This window comes from Nematostella vectensis, chromosome 6 (assembly GCF_932526225.1).
Source record: "Nematostella vectensis chromosome 6, jaNemVect1.1, whole genome shotgun sequence".
NCBI lineage: Eukaryota > Metazoa > Cnidaria > Anthozoa > Actiniaria > Edwardsiidae > Nematostella > Nematostella vectensis.
In genome coordinates this window covers 9,834,867-9,849,452 of record NC_064039.1, presented here as the reverse complement: position 1 = coordinate 9,849,452, position 14,586 = coordinate 9,834,867, and the positions used below count along the sequence as shown (strand labels likewise).

The 14,586-nt window shown below is 38.8% G+C and overlaps 2 protein-coding genes across 3 annotated transcripts; both read left to right on the top strand.

The window, feature by feature from the left end:
• Positions 1 to 260: 260 nt before the first annotated feature.
• On the top strand, positions 261 to 3,429 carry LOC116603440 (interferon-induced protein 44-like). 2 transcript variants are annotated; one of them, XM_032364618.2, is made up of 4 exons: positions 261 to 930; positions 1,411 to 1,539; positions 1,606 to 1,753; positions 2,817 to 3,429. In XM_032364618.2, the coding sequence occupies exons 1-4, from the start codon at positions 727 to 729 to the stop codon at positions 3,332 to 3,334; spliced, it is 999 nt and encodes a 332-aa protein (XP_032220509.1). In that variant the 5' UTR covers positions 261 to 726; the 3' UTR covers positions 3,335 to 3,429. The 2 variants fall into 2 exon arrangements, with proteins under 2 accessions (XP_032220509.1, XP_032220510.1); XM_032364619.2 differs by having other exon boundaries at positions 266 to 930; positions 1,609 to 1,753.
• A 6,708-nt stretch (positions 3,430 to 10,137) lies between these two features.
• LOC5519801 (zinc finger protein 79) lies at positions 10,138 to 12,727 on the top strand. The gene is made up of 4 exons (XM_001639705.3): positions 10,138 to 10,308; positions 10,840 to 10,992; positions 11,498 to 11,912; positions 12,040 to 12,727. The coding sequence occupies exons 2-4, from the start codon at positions 10,841 to 10,843 to the stop codon at positions 12,358 to 12,360; spliced, it is 888 nt and encodes a 295-aa protein (XP_001639755.2). The 5' UTR covers positions 10,138 to 10,308; position 10,840; the 3' UTR covers positions 12,361 to 12,727.
• The last annotated feature ends 1,859 nt before the right edge of the window (positions 12,728 to 14,586 follow it).

Below are 14,586 nucleotides of genomic sequence, written 5' to 3'. Positions count from 1 at the left end.
CAAGGAATTATCCCATTGAATCAACCTCAGCGTGCAAACATCCATAAGCACAGCATTAATTATGTCCAAATAGACTTCATGATGTCCTAAGGCACTCTCCAGATGTGAAAAAGCTGTAATTTTAAAGCAAGTTACAAGCAAAACTGTTGCATCAGGCTGTAGCAATGCTGTCGCTAGATTGAAAGACACCGCAATGCCATACTATTTTGCTCAAAAGTACCCAGGAGTGAAAGGGTTAAGCTCGAAATCGTTTAAGCTGAGCACGGCTACACCAGTTAAAAGCACGCATTGTTTCTAACGTCGAGCTTTTGATGTGGAGAATCAAATGGCATATTTGTATAAACTCGACATCAGGCCAATTTTGACTTCTCCTAACATAATGAGGGAAACCTATTGATGCGACATTCAAATCATTTCAGCTCAATATATTTGTGTCCATGCAAATGAAAAATTAGATCCGGCGCTACGTATGTATCGGGTCTTAGTCTCAGGTTGGGTCCCCAAAGTGAAGGTTCGTCTCGCGCGACAAAAATTGCTAGTGTAGACGGGGCTTCTAGAAAAGAGCTTTTTCCCACGAGAAAATTCGCGAGCGCGTGTGCAAGATATGACGTGCGTGCGAGAATTATTACACAATGCGCCTCGCGCTTCTTTCAAACCGCATTGAGCACAAAATATCCCACCTTAGAACTTGTATGTTATAGTACGCAATTTTCGCTGATCGTATATATGGGAAACCCTTTTTGGTCCTCCTGGGCCTCTCTTGTAGGGGCCTCTTCTAAGGAGCCAGCAAAAGAGTTACGTTTCCTAGTGCTAGGCCCTGTAGGCAGCGGTAAATCTAAGTTCATTGAAAATATCCTATCGACCCTGTGTGGATGGGTAGAACAAAAAGCTGTATCTTTGCTACAACATACTGGCTCTTTGAACTCTGCGGTATGTATTGACTTAGATATTATTTCCGTTTGTATTATTTATTGTTATCTTATCCTAGCGGACATACCTGATTCTATGGCATATTCTCAAGCGCTATTTTTCTTTGAACGTGTAGGATACCTTGGGGAAGGCGTCCATGGCCGCCAGGGTCTCGAGCATGTTTTTTCGCCCAATGACAGGTTCTCCAATAGGGTTCTGGATCCCGGATCCTAGTGAGTGGATTCCGGATTCCATGTGGGTTTTTTTCCGTGGATTCCAGGATTCTTGTATCCCGGATTTCAGCTTAAGTCTTAGATTCTGGATCCCAGTGTGTGGATTCCGGAGCATATGGATTCCGGATTCCAAGTCTCATTTTCTCATAGATTCCGGATTACCTGTCATGGGGCGATTTTTTATGCCTTAGCAGTCTCTTCTGACGCCGGTTCAGTTTGAAAAAATGCAACATAATACTTAACATCTCATAACGGCTCTTTTTTTCAGTACTGTGATTATAATTTCGTTACATTAAACGGCACCGAAGTATGGAAAATTACGGATACCATGGGAATCCATCAATCTAAAGGCCGTGGCATCTTCGACTTATGGAATCTCATCGACAGCCATCGATCGGTAAACCAACACATTTTTTAAATTTACAATGATATCTCAAAATATTTAACAATTTACCTCTTTCAGCAGTTCGAAAAAGATAGTGATGAAGAAAGACATATCAATAATTTGCCGAACTGCGTGGGGATTGTAATAAGTGCACCGAGTGTGCAGTCCATGACCTGCGCCATATGGGTTAAAATGAGTATCCTTGTGGACGCGACATTATCTAAAGGTACGCAATTCTTTAACAGACCTCTTTATCGTGTGGACGCGACATTATCTAAGGGTATATAGTCCTTTAGCAGACCTCGTTATCATATGGACGCGACATTATGTAAGGGTATATAGTCCTTTATTAGATCTTGTTACCATGTTGACGCGACATTATCTAAGGGTATTTAGTCCTTTAGCAGACCTTGTTACCATGTGGACGCGACATTATCTAAGGGTATATATTCCTTTAGCAGACCTTGTTATCATGTGGACGCGACATTATCTAAGGGTATTTAGTCCTTTTGCAGACCTTGTTATCATGTGGACGCGACGTTATTTAAGGGTATATAGTCCCTTAACAGACCTTGTTATCATGTGGACGCGACATTATCTAAGGGTATTTAGTCCTTTGGCAGACCTTGTTATCATGTGGACGCGACGTTATTTAAGGATATATAGTCCCTTAACAGACCTTGTTATCATGTGGACGCGACATTATCTAAGGGTATATATTCCTTTAGCAGACCTTGTTATCATGTGGACGCGACACTATATAAGGGTATAGTCCTTTCACAGGCCTCTTTGTCATGTGGACGCGACATTATCTAAGGGTATATAGTCCTCTAGCAGACCTTGTTATCATGTGGATGCGACATTATTCAAGGGTATATAGTCCTTTTACAGACCTTGTTATCGTGTGGACGCGACATTATCTAAGGGTTTTATTTAGTCCTTTGGCAGACCTTGTTATCATGTGGACGCGACATTATCTAAGGGTATATGGTCCTTTAACAGATCTTGTTATCGTGTGGATGAGACATTATCTAAGGGTACGTAATTCTTTAACAGACCTCGTTATCTTGCGTCATCGAGAATTCAGGGCGTCGAGATCACAGGCGCGAGAACTAGACTGAACAAGGCCGGCGGAAGGGGAGGGGTAGGGGCGGCAAACAAAAGAAAGGAGCGAGAAGACTTCAATTTTTTTTCCGATCTGTTTTTTTTTTAAGCACGATTCATGACTTCAGCACGACTGAAGTATTTTCTGCATTTTTTTCATTTCTAAAATTGCTCCTGTTTTGTAGGTATTCCTGTTGTAGTGATTCTGACAAAAATCGACCAAGTCTGTGCTTCCGTGGGAAACCTCCCTTGCAACATATTCAACGATCCAACATTACAGGACCTCGCTCGTAAAGTCAACCAATGGATTCCTCAAGTGCCATTCAGCCGGATTCTACCAATCACAAACGAGAAAAACGAGGGGGAAAACATGCTGACGCTCCTCGCTTTAAAGAAAATCCGTTGCCTTTCTGAGAACAACGTAAAGGATGTTCAAACTAGAGTAGAGTGTCTAAAAGTTCCTCACCCTTCATATAGCAATTCCACAATTCTTAAAGTCCTAGTTTTTCTGCTGTTAGTTTTAGTTGTTATTTTAGTGGCATTGAATTCAGGTTTGATCAAAAGTCGATTGGTCGTGCATGATGATGCTGTTGTATGGTTCGCGAAATTTTCGCAGACATTCTCATTTGTGTGTGGCTACATGCCGGATCAACTTACAAACGGGCTAGAGTATGAGCTTACAGCGGACGAAGAATACTTATAAGATTACTTTAGGCACTAAAATATCTGCTGGAAGTTTGTCCTATTTGCGAATGGAAAAGAAATTTATCAATAAAGAAACATTGTATTAATGCTTTTTATGCGACGTTTTCTTGTTTGTTGTTATTTATTTGATAGTTTGTACATGTATGTAAACATCCAATTTAATAGTAGGGGTTTTTCTTTCATTTTTTTGCGCATTTTTTTATTTTTCGTGTTCGACGCTTGTAAGCAACTGGTGTAGTTTGCGATACGGAGATGTTTATCACTCGCCCCTCCGACAGCAACCCGGCAAAAAGAAAACCTATATTGCATATTCCCGCACCTGAACACTATCGCTCTTTCAACCCCTCTGGATGAATTGCCGTCCAGCCGAGACGCCATAGCATCCAGCAAACGCCCTTTCGCTTGCGTGAACCATGCCGCCAAACAAACTACAATGGCGATAAAAGACTTAGTAAATCGCGGGAGAGATAAGGTCTTGTTTGCGGTTTCTATAAAATTACCGGCGGCAATTGACATTACACGCTACATTGCACACTTCGTTAAACCTAAAAAAAACGTTTAATATTGTATTGAAAATACGGCACGAACATGCAGCGATTCAGGGACGGGTTTAAAAGGTTCATGAAAAGCATTCCTCGTGAATTAAAATCTTACCTAATTAGCCTTAGAAGCTTTCCATTATGGTGAGCTAGTGAGCAAGTAAGGCTTCGAATGGCGTCGAGATATCTCTCAGCTGGAAAAGAATTAGAACAACCAAGAAAGTGCACTGACTTTTCGGGATACCTTAGCCATTGTTTTATTAGGCAGCTGCCTACTGATTACGCCTCGGAAGGCTATAGAATTTCGCAGGTCTATTGTTCGGGCATAATTTGCCAGCTCGGAGATAGTCAGTGTGGGCAGGTGGCCACATCTCTGACCAAAGATGGAAGAAATTCTGATATTTAAGAGAAATCACGGCCTCAATCTCACCCTAGAATTTAAAAGATAGAATGACAAAGTTCTGGGAACCCAAAGGATTCAAAATATATGAGTGTTTAAAATCTAATTTGGCCACTTATCTGTAGATCAGTGACAAACTTTAACAAAAATGAGCAGTTGAACTTTGTAGTGGTTGTGTAAGAATTAGCCCTTATGTATATGTTCATGAGCTATGTTTTCATTACTTTTAAATGTAGACGCGCAGTCGTACCTTCTCGTAAAAACGCAATCGAAGCTTTCGAAAGGTTTTAGGATTATTGGAAACTACAAAATTACGAAACCTGTGGTTTCCTGCCTTCCTAGATTTCTCATGGCCGGGAGCTATGTCCAGATTTCGTATAAATTAGCTTTTAAATTTACCCTGAATTCAAGACGAGAGTTTCAAAAAAAATATTCCTTTACAGTCAGAGTTTCTAAGAAATCTGCATATTTCGTGTGTTCTTTTATCAGTCTGCATTTGAATGATTTCCAAAGTAATAAAATATAGACCTTCTCTCCAAGGAAGTTGCTTTTTCAATGGTTTCCTAGATTCCGAAACCAAAGAGTCTTCAAAAACATGTCATCTTAAACATGCGAAATTAAAGGGGAAAAAAATCAAGAGATCTAACCCGTTCAGAGTGAATGCTTCCGAGAAACTCTTGTTCTCAAAGGCACGCCTTTGAACGAAATTACCAGCTTTAAAACCGATTTAATTGTACGATACTACACAAGTTAAACTGCAAAATGCTCTCTACATTATTTTTTGTATTATATGTTATACAAGGGTTTTTATATACATTTTGACTAAATTTTAATTTTTAGCAGGTTGATTACAAGTTCTTTGGGAGAAGAGATTTACTTAGTTTAGAACCTTGAACATGATGAAAACAGTGTTTCATTCAGCCAACAATGAGTTGTGATATTAACATGAATGTTCCTAAAAATGAAATATTTCTAAATGCTTTGACCCCGTCCCTCTCAAACAAAGAAGAGAGAAGCTTTTTCGCGATAAGTTCGGGAATAGGGTTGCTACCGAAAGCTAAAGTTTAAAACTAAAACATAAAAGTAATGAAAAGATTGTTACAAAGTACTCAAATAAACTCATATTAGTAGACATAGCAACAGAATGTGCAAGAGAAAAGATTTTTAAAAAAAATCTAAAATCTGAAAATGCACACAAAGGACGACAAGATTAACCATGCGTATTTTGTGTGTATTACATCATAGTTTTTGAATATCGTAAAGAGTTAGTGTAATTGGTAGAAGACTGAATAGAGACGCTGACACATATCTTGTTTCAGGTAGTTTTGTTTAAAGTTTTGACTTTCTACTTCGTAGATTTGCAGGGCAAATCTTTACGCTAATTATACGCCCACCTTACGAACACTAATGGACTAAATACTCATTTATCGAGTAAAAATGAAGTTAATAGGATAATTTCGCGATAATTATACAATTGGTGGTTATCTCGTTACGCAAGTTGCTGTGAAGAGATAATCTCTTTATCTGCAGCTGTAGGCTTGTCCAATCTCAGGAGTTTACCCTCTTATAAACATTTTTTTGTCTAACAGAGATTTTAGCTTCAGCTTTTCTTCCTAATAACCGTTGTTGTCTATGGGTCGTATTTCTACTGAAGTTTCGAAAAGACACTCTTTAACAAGTAATAAATAGGTGTTGGATAGATTATGGCTATCAAACAGTAGCCGCTCTTTGAATTCTAGGACAAAACAAGGGTAAGAAGGGAGATGTCTAACTTAGTTCAATTAATTCCTATTGTTTTTACCCATGTGACTTTTTACTTGTGTGTTTTTCCTTTTTGTTAAAATTGGCTGGGTTGTGGCAAACAACTAAATTCAATTGAATTATAGTGTCTCTACGTTTATTGTGTAGCGTTTAGACTCATAGACACCTACAGTTTATACCCTGTTTGCAAAATTACCGCGATCGTCATGATATAAAAGATGCTACAACATTTCATTAGGCTTTAAACAGTCCCTTTTTTAGCGACTCTTATGACCTCGACTTCTTATGACTTGAACTTGTTTTTCTTCAAAACTTTTGCTTTCAAATTCGCCTTGCTTTTGTTTTCAACGATTCTTTAAAAAAAATCCACAGAAAGTGGTGGTCTCATTTAAAAGAACATTGTTATTATTTTTATATTTGAAACTTCAAGTTTGGGAGCGGCCATCAAGAATTACAGGCTGTTAAACAGACGAACCCATTTCAGTATTCCCGCTAAATAATACATACATAATAAGTGTAGGTGCTAATAAGCATATAATCACCATAAGCAGGTTGGATTCGAGACACGATAAGTGTGTTTTGCACAGTATTCATGTTTTTTGCGTATTCTTCATTCCTTTCTGAGCAAGTGCGTGCGATTTTGGGGGGTAATTTGAAGGTACTAAAATGGGGGTAATTTGATGGTACGAAAAACTAGGAATTGGCCCAAATTTGAATATATTGTGCATGATTTGGTCTGTCGGCTAAACTTTGTAGCAGAGTGGTGGTCCCTTTCCCCATCAGTAGTGTTGTTTTACTGCACAAAAGACGTTTGTAGCAAACACACTGGAAAATACCACCTCTCCCAGCTGTCCATTCAGCCATTGCGACTTAAAGAAATGCCCGTAATAGCTCAATACCCCTGCACTGATTAGACAATCACGCGCCTTCCCCCTTTTTACCTCGGAAATATCCTCTCATAGATCGTCAGCAACTCCGGCACGCAAATTCACACGAGCTACCCATAGTGACGCACAAACATCCATACAAATGATACACATAGATAACGAGATTTTTGTAAACAAAAGCTATTCAAACGTAAAGCACCTATTTGCTTACTCGAAACTTGTGGTACATAATAAATTTATCTAAAACCAACTGAAGCTAACACATATTATGCTTGATATATAGCTTCCGGCACGTGTGTCATAACATTCTGTTTGTTGTTTGTCATGTTGATATTTCAAACAAACTTCAACTTTCTTGAAATGGAATTGGTAAAAAGGCTATATGATATAATTTTCTATAATAGACAATAAACTGTTTCTTTTTGTTAAAAAGAAGTCTTTAAAATAAACTTAGTAGCTTATTTATCGAAAACACGCTGTATACGTGCGACTCAGGTTTTGTTTTTGCTTTTACGTGATACGACGGCGCGCTTTTGAATTCAAATTTACAATAACATAAAAATTTGACTTAAGCGAAAAAATAGTTTTCGACAGCATTGAGAAAAGCAAATAAAGTTCCAGTAGTACCGTACGAAGAATTCCAAGAGATATCGTGCACAGTCCTTTGTTTGTGTTACTGTTTTTTTTTTTTTTTTGTCTTTTTTAATTTTGTCCGCGAGAGATTCAAATCATATTGAGCTATCATAGTCTAGTCGGGACGTTAAAAGGGATGCTAAAAGTACTCGAACGGGACATTTAAGGAGAAAATAGGCTTACCCAGGTGTAGTTAATCGAGTCTCACTATCTACTATATTATGCCCAGGTGGAGAATGACTGCAATCCCAGAACAATCGAGGTATTAACAACAGTGTTCGCTTCTCTGTTACAGTTAGACCTAAAGTGACCGAGAAATGGAACACTGACACTAATCTGCAAAACGAGTACTTAATAATACTCGAAAGAGTAGATTTGCATTTATTAAATGAGCCCGAATCAGTTTTTCTCATCGTATTTGTGAGAATTCTTGTTTTTTTTTTAAGCATATTATAAATCCCATTCTCTGCTCTTTCACTATTCAGCAAGAAGGATTATCATTTAGAATGACTTTCGTAGTGGTTGTTTTTCCTACAATTCCCGACATCCTACTAATGCACAGTTTTTGGGCATCAAACTTTAAGGTATTATAACGAACCCAAACTTGTAGCACAAGTTGTAATAATACTACATGGATAACTGAAGGGGTTTGGCGGCTTGACTTTGGACTCATTCATGGTTTCAACTATTTTATTGGCTATCATTTTCTCGTGTGCTATTTTTTTTTCATTATAAGGGAAAAATAATGATTACTCAAAAGGAGCATAGAAAGAAAACTATATCAAATGGAATACTGATAATTTTCTGATTTTTTTTAAAAAACAACTTAAACAACAAAATTCTCCTAGAAAAGTTTTTGAATTGATACCTAAAATTTATCAAATTTTTAGCCACGGTGCTCTACGTTATTTTGTTTGTTCTATGATATTGTATTGTAGTTTTGTTAGCTTAAGAGGGTTGGTCTACCAATTTGTGGACTTAGTATGTAGTTGTGAACAGACAAATAGACCATAAGTTGATGGTGTTGCTTGGTACGAAATATGGCTTGCCATAATAGCTCAAAATGGAAATAGCACTTATATGGCTTTGGAAAAGCTACAGAAATCATACTTTGAACACTAGACTTTTCACGGCTGATTGCTCTGATTGCTTTATCAAAAATGAAGCAAGAATCACCTCAAATATTTCAACGTTGTATGTAAGTAACTTTGTTACACTAAAAATGTCTGGAAATATGTGTTGTTTGGTTTAGACCCAGCGGATTTAGTTTTGATAACTTTACAAGAAATGATTGCTAGTGTATTACAAACAATAGCAATTGTCTGTTAAATGAGACTAAGTACAGGTCCCAATTGGAGATGCCTTATTATTTGTTATGCACCTATTTTCTGGCTTTGTGGCCGTTTGGGAATTAAGTAGAATAGAAGTAATCACTCTAGCGTGTTACCACACGTGGCTACTACCTCAAACGCTGCAACGCTACATTAATCACCTTTTCTACGACTAAAAAGCCTAACTAAGATATCCATACTGTCGTCGTTTTCTATGGTGCCTGCTGAAAAGATCAGCGCGTGCAAGTCATTTCGTGCGTTTTAAGTGCCGCCCTGTTTCCCTTCACCCTAATTTACCCACATGCCTTGGACACTTTTTTACACCCCTGCAAAAGTGGTATTAACTATAGAAGCTATCTATTGTCTACACGAGAAAAGTAAAGTAGTGATTAGCTTAGTTTATTCTCTTGTTTTATTTCAAAATTACGTCCACCCCTTCCCTCCCATCGCATTCTTATTAAATTTGAAAATGTTACCCCACATGATCTCTGGTTTAGCCCTGATCAATTAGTATTAAGTTTTTAACTCTACTGGTATAAACCCAAGATAGAACATGGACGAGAGCGACTTTTTGGTGACTTGCTTTGTTCTTGTTTATTTGCAACTAATTAGTTATTTTAACTTAGGTATGAGAACTGTTTGAACTATTGTTCTTGAGTCCTTACTAAAGTTTTCAGGCCGTTTGGTTGTTGTGCAAAGCCTTGAATGTCTCCAGCAACCAGCCCGTACAGTTTACCACGGCCACTGAATTGACAACAAATTAGATAAACTTTCGCGACCATGTTCTAAAAGGGAAGGGTAGGGAGGAGGGGGGATTTTAGTTATGCTGAATGCGGTGGCGTGGAGCAGTTAACTGTGTTAATTATCTCGTGTATTTGATCACAATTAAACCCAGCCCGTAAGCTTGCCCCTCAATAGCCCATAACCTGTCGAATCGCCTAGCAATACGCCCTAGATCGGCCTCCGATAGCTACCCCGACTAAGCCCTATTTTTTTGTTTACCTGCAAAGAATAGAGCCAAACAAGAGACACTCATCTGAAATCAAGAAAACACCGCCAAATCGGTTATTATTCGCTTAGAAGGCTTAATGACATGGGGAATTGTTTTTGACTTTGAATGAAGGCTTAATGACATGGGAAATTGTTTTTGACGTGTTTCGTCTTTGTTCTACTCTATTAAGGGTAATAAAGGCGGTTGTTCTTTTCATCACTGTCTGTATATATCGTAGTCAGTTTTTGCCTAAGGGCATCACTTCGGCTCGACTGGTCCCACGCGCGCACCAGCAAACTCGTGCCTTCAGAGAGCGCACCCTTCTATTACCCCACGACCAAGAACTCTAAGAAATCGCCAAAAAAATTCACACTTTGGAGGTACAAAGTTCAAGCTTGTACTACCAAATATTTTTTACTGTATTTTAAAGGTATGTGAATATGCTGCATGAAAAACGTTCGTTTTTGTTTTCAACAAGTTTGTGTGTGTGTGTTTTTTTTAGTATGAGAAAGCAAAGATTTTCCATAACGTATTTTGCTTATCCTTTCGTCGTTTCTTGAAAGCTAAGTATATGGCCTTCTCGATTGGATAAACCAAAACAACTCGGCACGTGTAGCCATTTTAAATGCGACGCTATTCGTACGGAATACCTCGCTCCACTGCCCCCGATTTATAGCTTTTTTACGTTAGCATAACCTACCCATATCATTCTCAATCGAATCTTCTTCCTTACTCAAATTGCAAGTATGTTATTTCTTTTTATGGTGCTTTTAATTCTTTTAATTCTAAACTATTTCAAGCAAGAAATAAGCTTTGTTAATTTTGTGACCTTAAAACGTCCAGTGCTACCGGCGCGTGACGTTTTTTAGCTCTTGACCAACAAAAGGTTATTGAATATATTGTAAGTTAAATTTACTATGATCTGTTACTGTATGCTGAATGACAATTATTTTTTCCGTAGAATGGATAGCGCTCAAAGTACCACACTGGCCCTGACCTGTAGTCCCTACGCAAGCATGTTTCCTGCCTTTTCGTCCAAAACACCACTGCCCTTTTGGAGCAATGGTTGTCCGTTAGCCTTTCGAGGGGAAACGGCCCAGGATCGCCCTAAAAGGTAAACTGACTTTTGACTTAAATAGCCACCAGTTGCTTTCTGCTTTTGGCACATAGAATTAATTTCTTTTGGGTATTCTTTTATTATTTTACGAAACAAATTTCTTTGTATTTTTTTCCTAAATCTTGAACTTGTTTGTTAGTTTGCCTGACATTATGACTTTGTATGAATAAATTAGCTTTTTGACATTTCTCCTGACGCATTTTCTACCGCACCTAGGGGACTTGCGTGCTTTATGACGTACTTTTACTTGTTTGTCGCAACTTCCTACTTGTTTACCCATTCAAAATTCTATTATATGCCATGACGCATTTGCGACGTGCGTTTTTATTTTTTGTTTTTTTGCGTCAATATCCCCGTCAGAACTACGCCAGCTTTAGGCAAGATACAACTTTGTTCAATGATATTTCTATTCTTACTTTGTCCAATGCTGCATGACCAAACTAGTGCTCTAATACACACCTGAAATTGTTAATTAACTTATTTTTGGCCTATTTTGTTACAGCCCAAACTGCCCGACCAGCAAAGGTAGCCCGCATGACAGTGCTGCATTGGTCCCAATCCACAGCTCCGCTTTCCACCCGAGCCCGCCATCTCTGCCATACAGACTTTACCAGTCCCACGGCTTCATGCCTGCAACCTCGATCCACGCCACTCTCTTCCCAAACGACTTGTGCCCAGCCTTCCCGGCCATGCCACCTGTCTTCAGTAGTGGATTACCCATCATGCCTCGGGCCTTCCACTCTCGTTCGCCTGTAAAATCAAGCTCCGAGTCCCGACACGGGTTGATATCTCCTCGAGAAAGTACGAGCCCTGATGGCCCCAAGAACTGTCACGTGTGTGGCAAGTCGTATGCGAGGCTGTCGACCTTGCGGCTTCACATGAGGACACACTCTGGAGTTAAGCCCTACCAGTGTATGGTAAGTTTACTTTCCTTTGCTACATCATATTCATCAATAAAACAAGTGAGCGTCAACTATTGTTAGTAATACTCTAAACATTTTTCGGACAGTTTTGTATAACTATTAGTACTCCTTTTTATTTTAGGTTTGTCTGAAGTCTTTCACGCAGGCAGCAAATCTTACTGCTCATTTCCGGATTCATTCCGGCGAAAAACCATTCAGGTGCCGTGTTTGCGGGCGCCAGTTCAGCCAGTCATCTTCAGTCACCACCCACATGCGCACGCATAACGGGGAACGTCCGTACAAGTGCAAGGTCTGCAACAAGGCGTTTGCCGATAGCAGTACGCTGACCAAACACGTACGGACGCACACCGGAGAGAAGCCTTACCAGTGCGAGATTTGTCACCAGAGGTTCAGCCAATCAGGGAACATGAACAGGCACAAAAGAATTCATAATGAACTATAAGTCGCTAGAAAAATGATAATCATGCGATCGAAATGCACTCTAAATTCTAAGAAAATTTTTAAGAAAAATAATTAAGAAAGCTTTGAATTCAATCAGAGATCTGAGTTCATACTTGAATTTATTATAGATTCGAATCTGTAAATAGCAACAAGTAATAATTTCATCGTTCGTCGAATTTGCATGCTAGAATAAAGCTTTCGCCGAGAAGCTGAATTCTTTGTAAAAATATAGCTGTTTCTACTCAAACACTATATGATGCTATAGTATATAACGTAAGATTGTACGTCTTCAAATATTTATCTATGAATTTAAAAAAGATATTGTACGAAATATGAATTGAGTATAGATTATTAAATCTTGAGTCTAAAAAAACAAATGGCGTAGTTCATGTGTAATTTTCTAGTTCTAGTTGCTATAAGAGCTTATAAGCAGCGTCCATATTCTATATTTATCATGGGTGAAATTTTCCTTAAGAATATTTTGTAAAAAAAACCCTTTAGCCCAATAAAACGCTACGAAGAATACGTCTTCTCTGTAACCTCGGTTTACAAATCTATTATAGGAGACAAAGAAGGCAATAATATTTACGCTCCCACAAAGCTATATGTAACTTGGTTATCCGCCTCACTGCAACAAAAGCCCATCTCGTCTTTCTTGTTATATGAACAGGGCCGTAGCAGGGGTTGGGGCACTGGGGGATGCGGGCCCCCCTCCCAATATTTATAATTTATATAAGGAAATGACCAGTAGGGGCGTGACTGTGCCCCCATAATGTTTTTTTTTTTATGTTTCTGTATCATGCCCCCAAACAAATTCAAGGGGCCTGCTACGGCTATGATAAATCATGAAAAAAAAAAAATAAACAAACAAGTATTACAGGCCCGTACCCAGCGATGGTGCAGGGGGTGCGTTCGCAAGGCTTGCATATTCTGACTAAAAAAACTACAGAACTAGGTAGTAGGATGCGTGGTAGAATTTTGGAGATATAAAGCCAACACAAGGTTGAAATGGTATATTCTACGCCTCTGTCAAAAAAGAGTAGTTTCGCTTACATTTCGAGCGTTTTTCGGAGCATAAAGACTGTTTCTGGAGAACTGTACAGGACCCGAAATGATCCCAGGACCCGAAACGATCCCAGGACCCGAAATGATCCCCAAAAGTACCCCAACTGATCCCGGGACCCGAAACGATACCGAGGAGTCCCCGAAATCAACCCCACGGAAATGCGGTAATGGACAAAGGGAAAGCAGAAGAAGCACTTCCAATTCTTAAAGCATAATTTAGGGTTGACAGCCAATCTATTTCTAAATAACATGACTTAAAAAACTTAAATTCCAATACAATACTTCTATTTATTACATTGCCCCGGCGGTAAACCCATAAACAGAGTCCTAAACAAATACACAACTTTTAATTGCTACTGAAAGGAGTACAACATAAACATAGCACAGCCAAAGCACAGCCTTGCTCAGAACAACCAAACTTTTGACCTTCGAAACATTTGCAGTTCCAACACATGACTCTGACACTATAAATCTCGTTTCCGGTAAACATCACCCTAAAAATCTATATTCATTTGACAACCAAACGTGTTTTTCACCACGAAATCCATGTTCACACGAGCGAATATTTACCGACAGCCGGTTTGGCCGAGAAGATGGAATTACAAAAGCACACTGAGTAATGCACTCGAACAACCCTTTTACTACCGTTGCAAAATATTAAGAGATGTGGCTTTTGTTGAAAGCAATATGTGAGTTTTGAATTTCCTTATGTAGTAGTGCGTACACCACTGAATGATTTCTCTCTATCTCTCTTTATGATAGGTCTTTCATTCACCGAACACAAACAAACATTTTCCTACGGGAAAGCAGAGGCATGTCTAATCTTTGGAGACATTCGTTTATGGCTTGTTATGTATGAATTATTTATTCACGCCTGGTTCTTCAAATTACCATCACGGGAATTTTTATTTGACACCAATTGTTGACTCAACCAAGCTGTCGAAAGCTGTATTTCCCGCGCAGTCGTATATAAAAATCTTAATACTATGGTTTTAGTTAATTCAAATTTCTGGATAGTGACAAAAATGACGCTTAAATGTTTCATATGTTTTTAAAACTGAAAGCCAATCCTTCCACATTCCTTTTGTTTGTCCATTACTGCAATTCCTTGGGGTTCATTTCGGGGACTCTTGGGGATCGTTTCGGGTCCCGGGATCAGTTG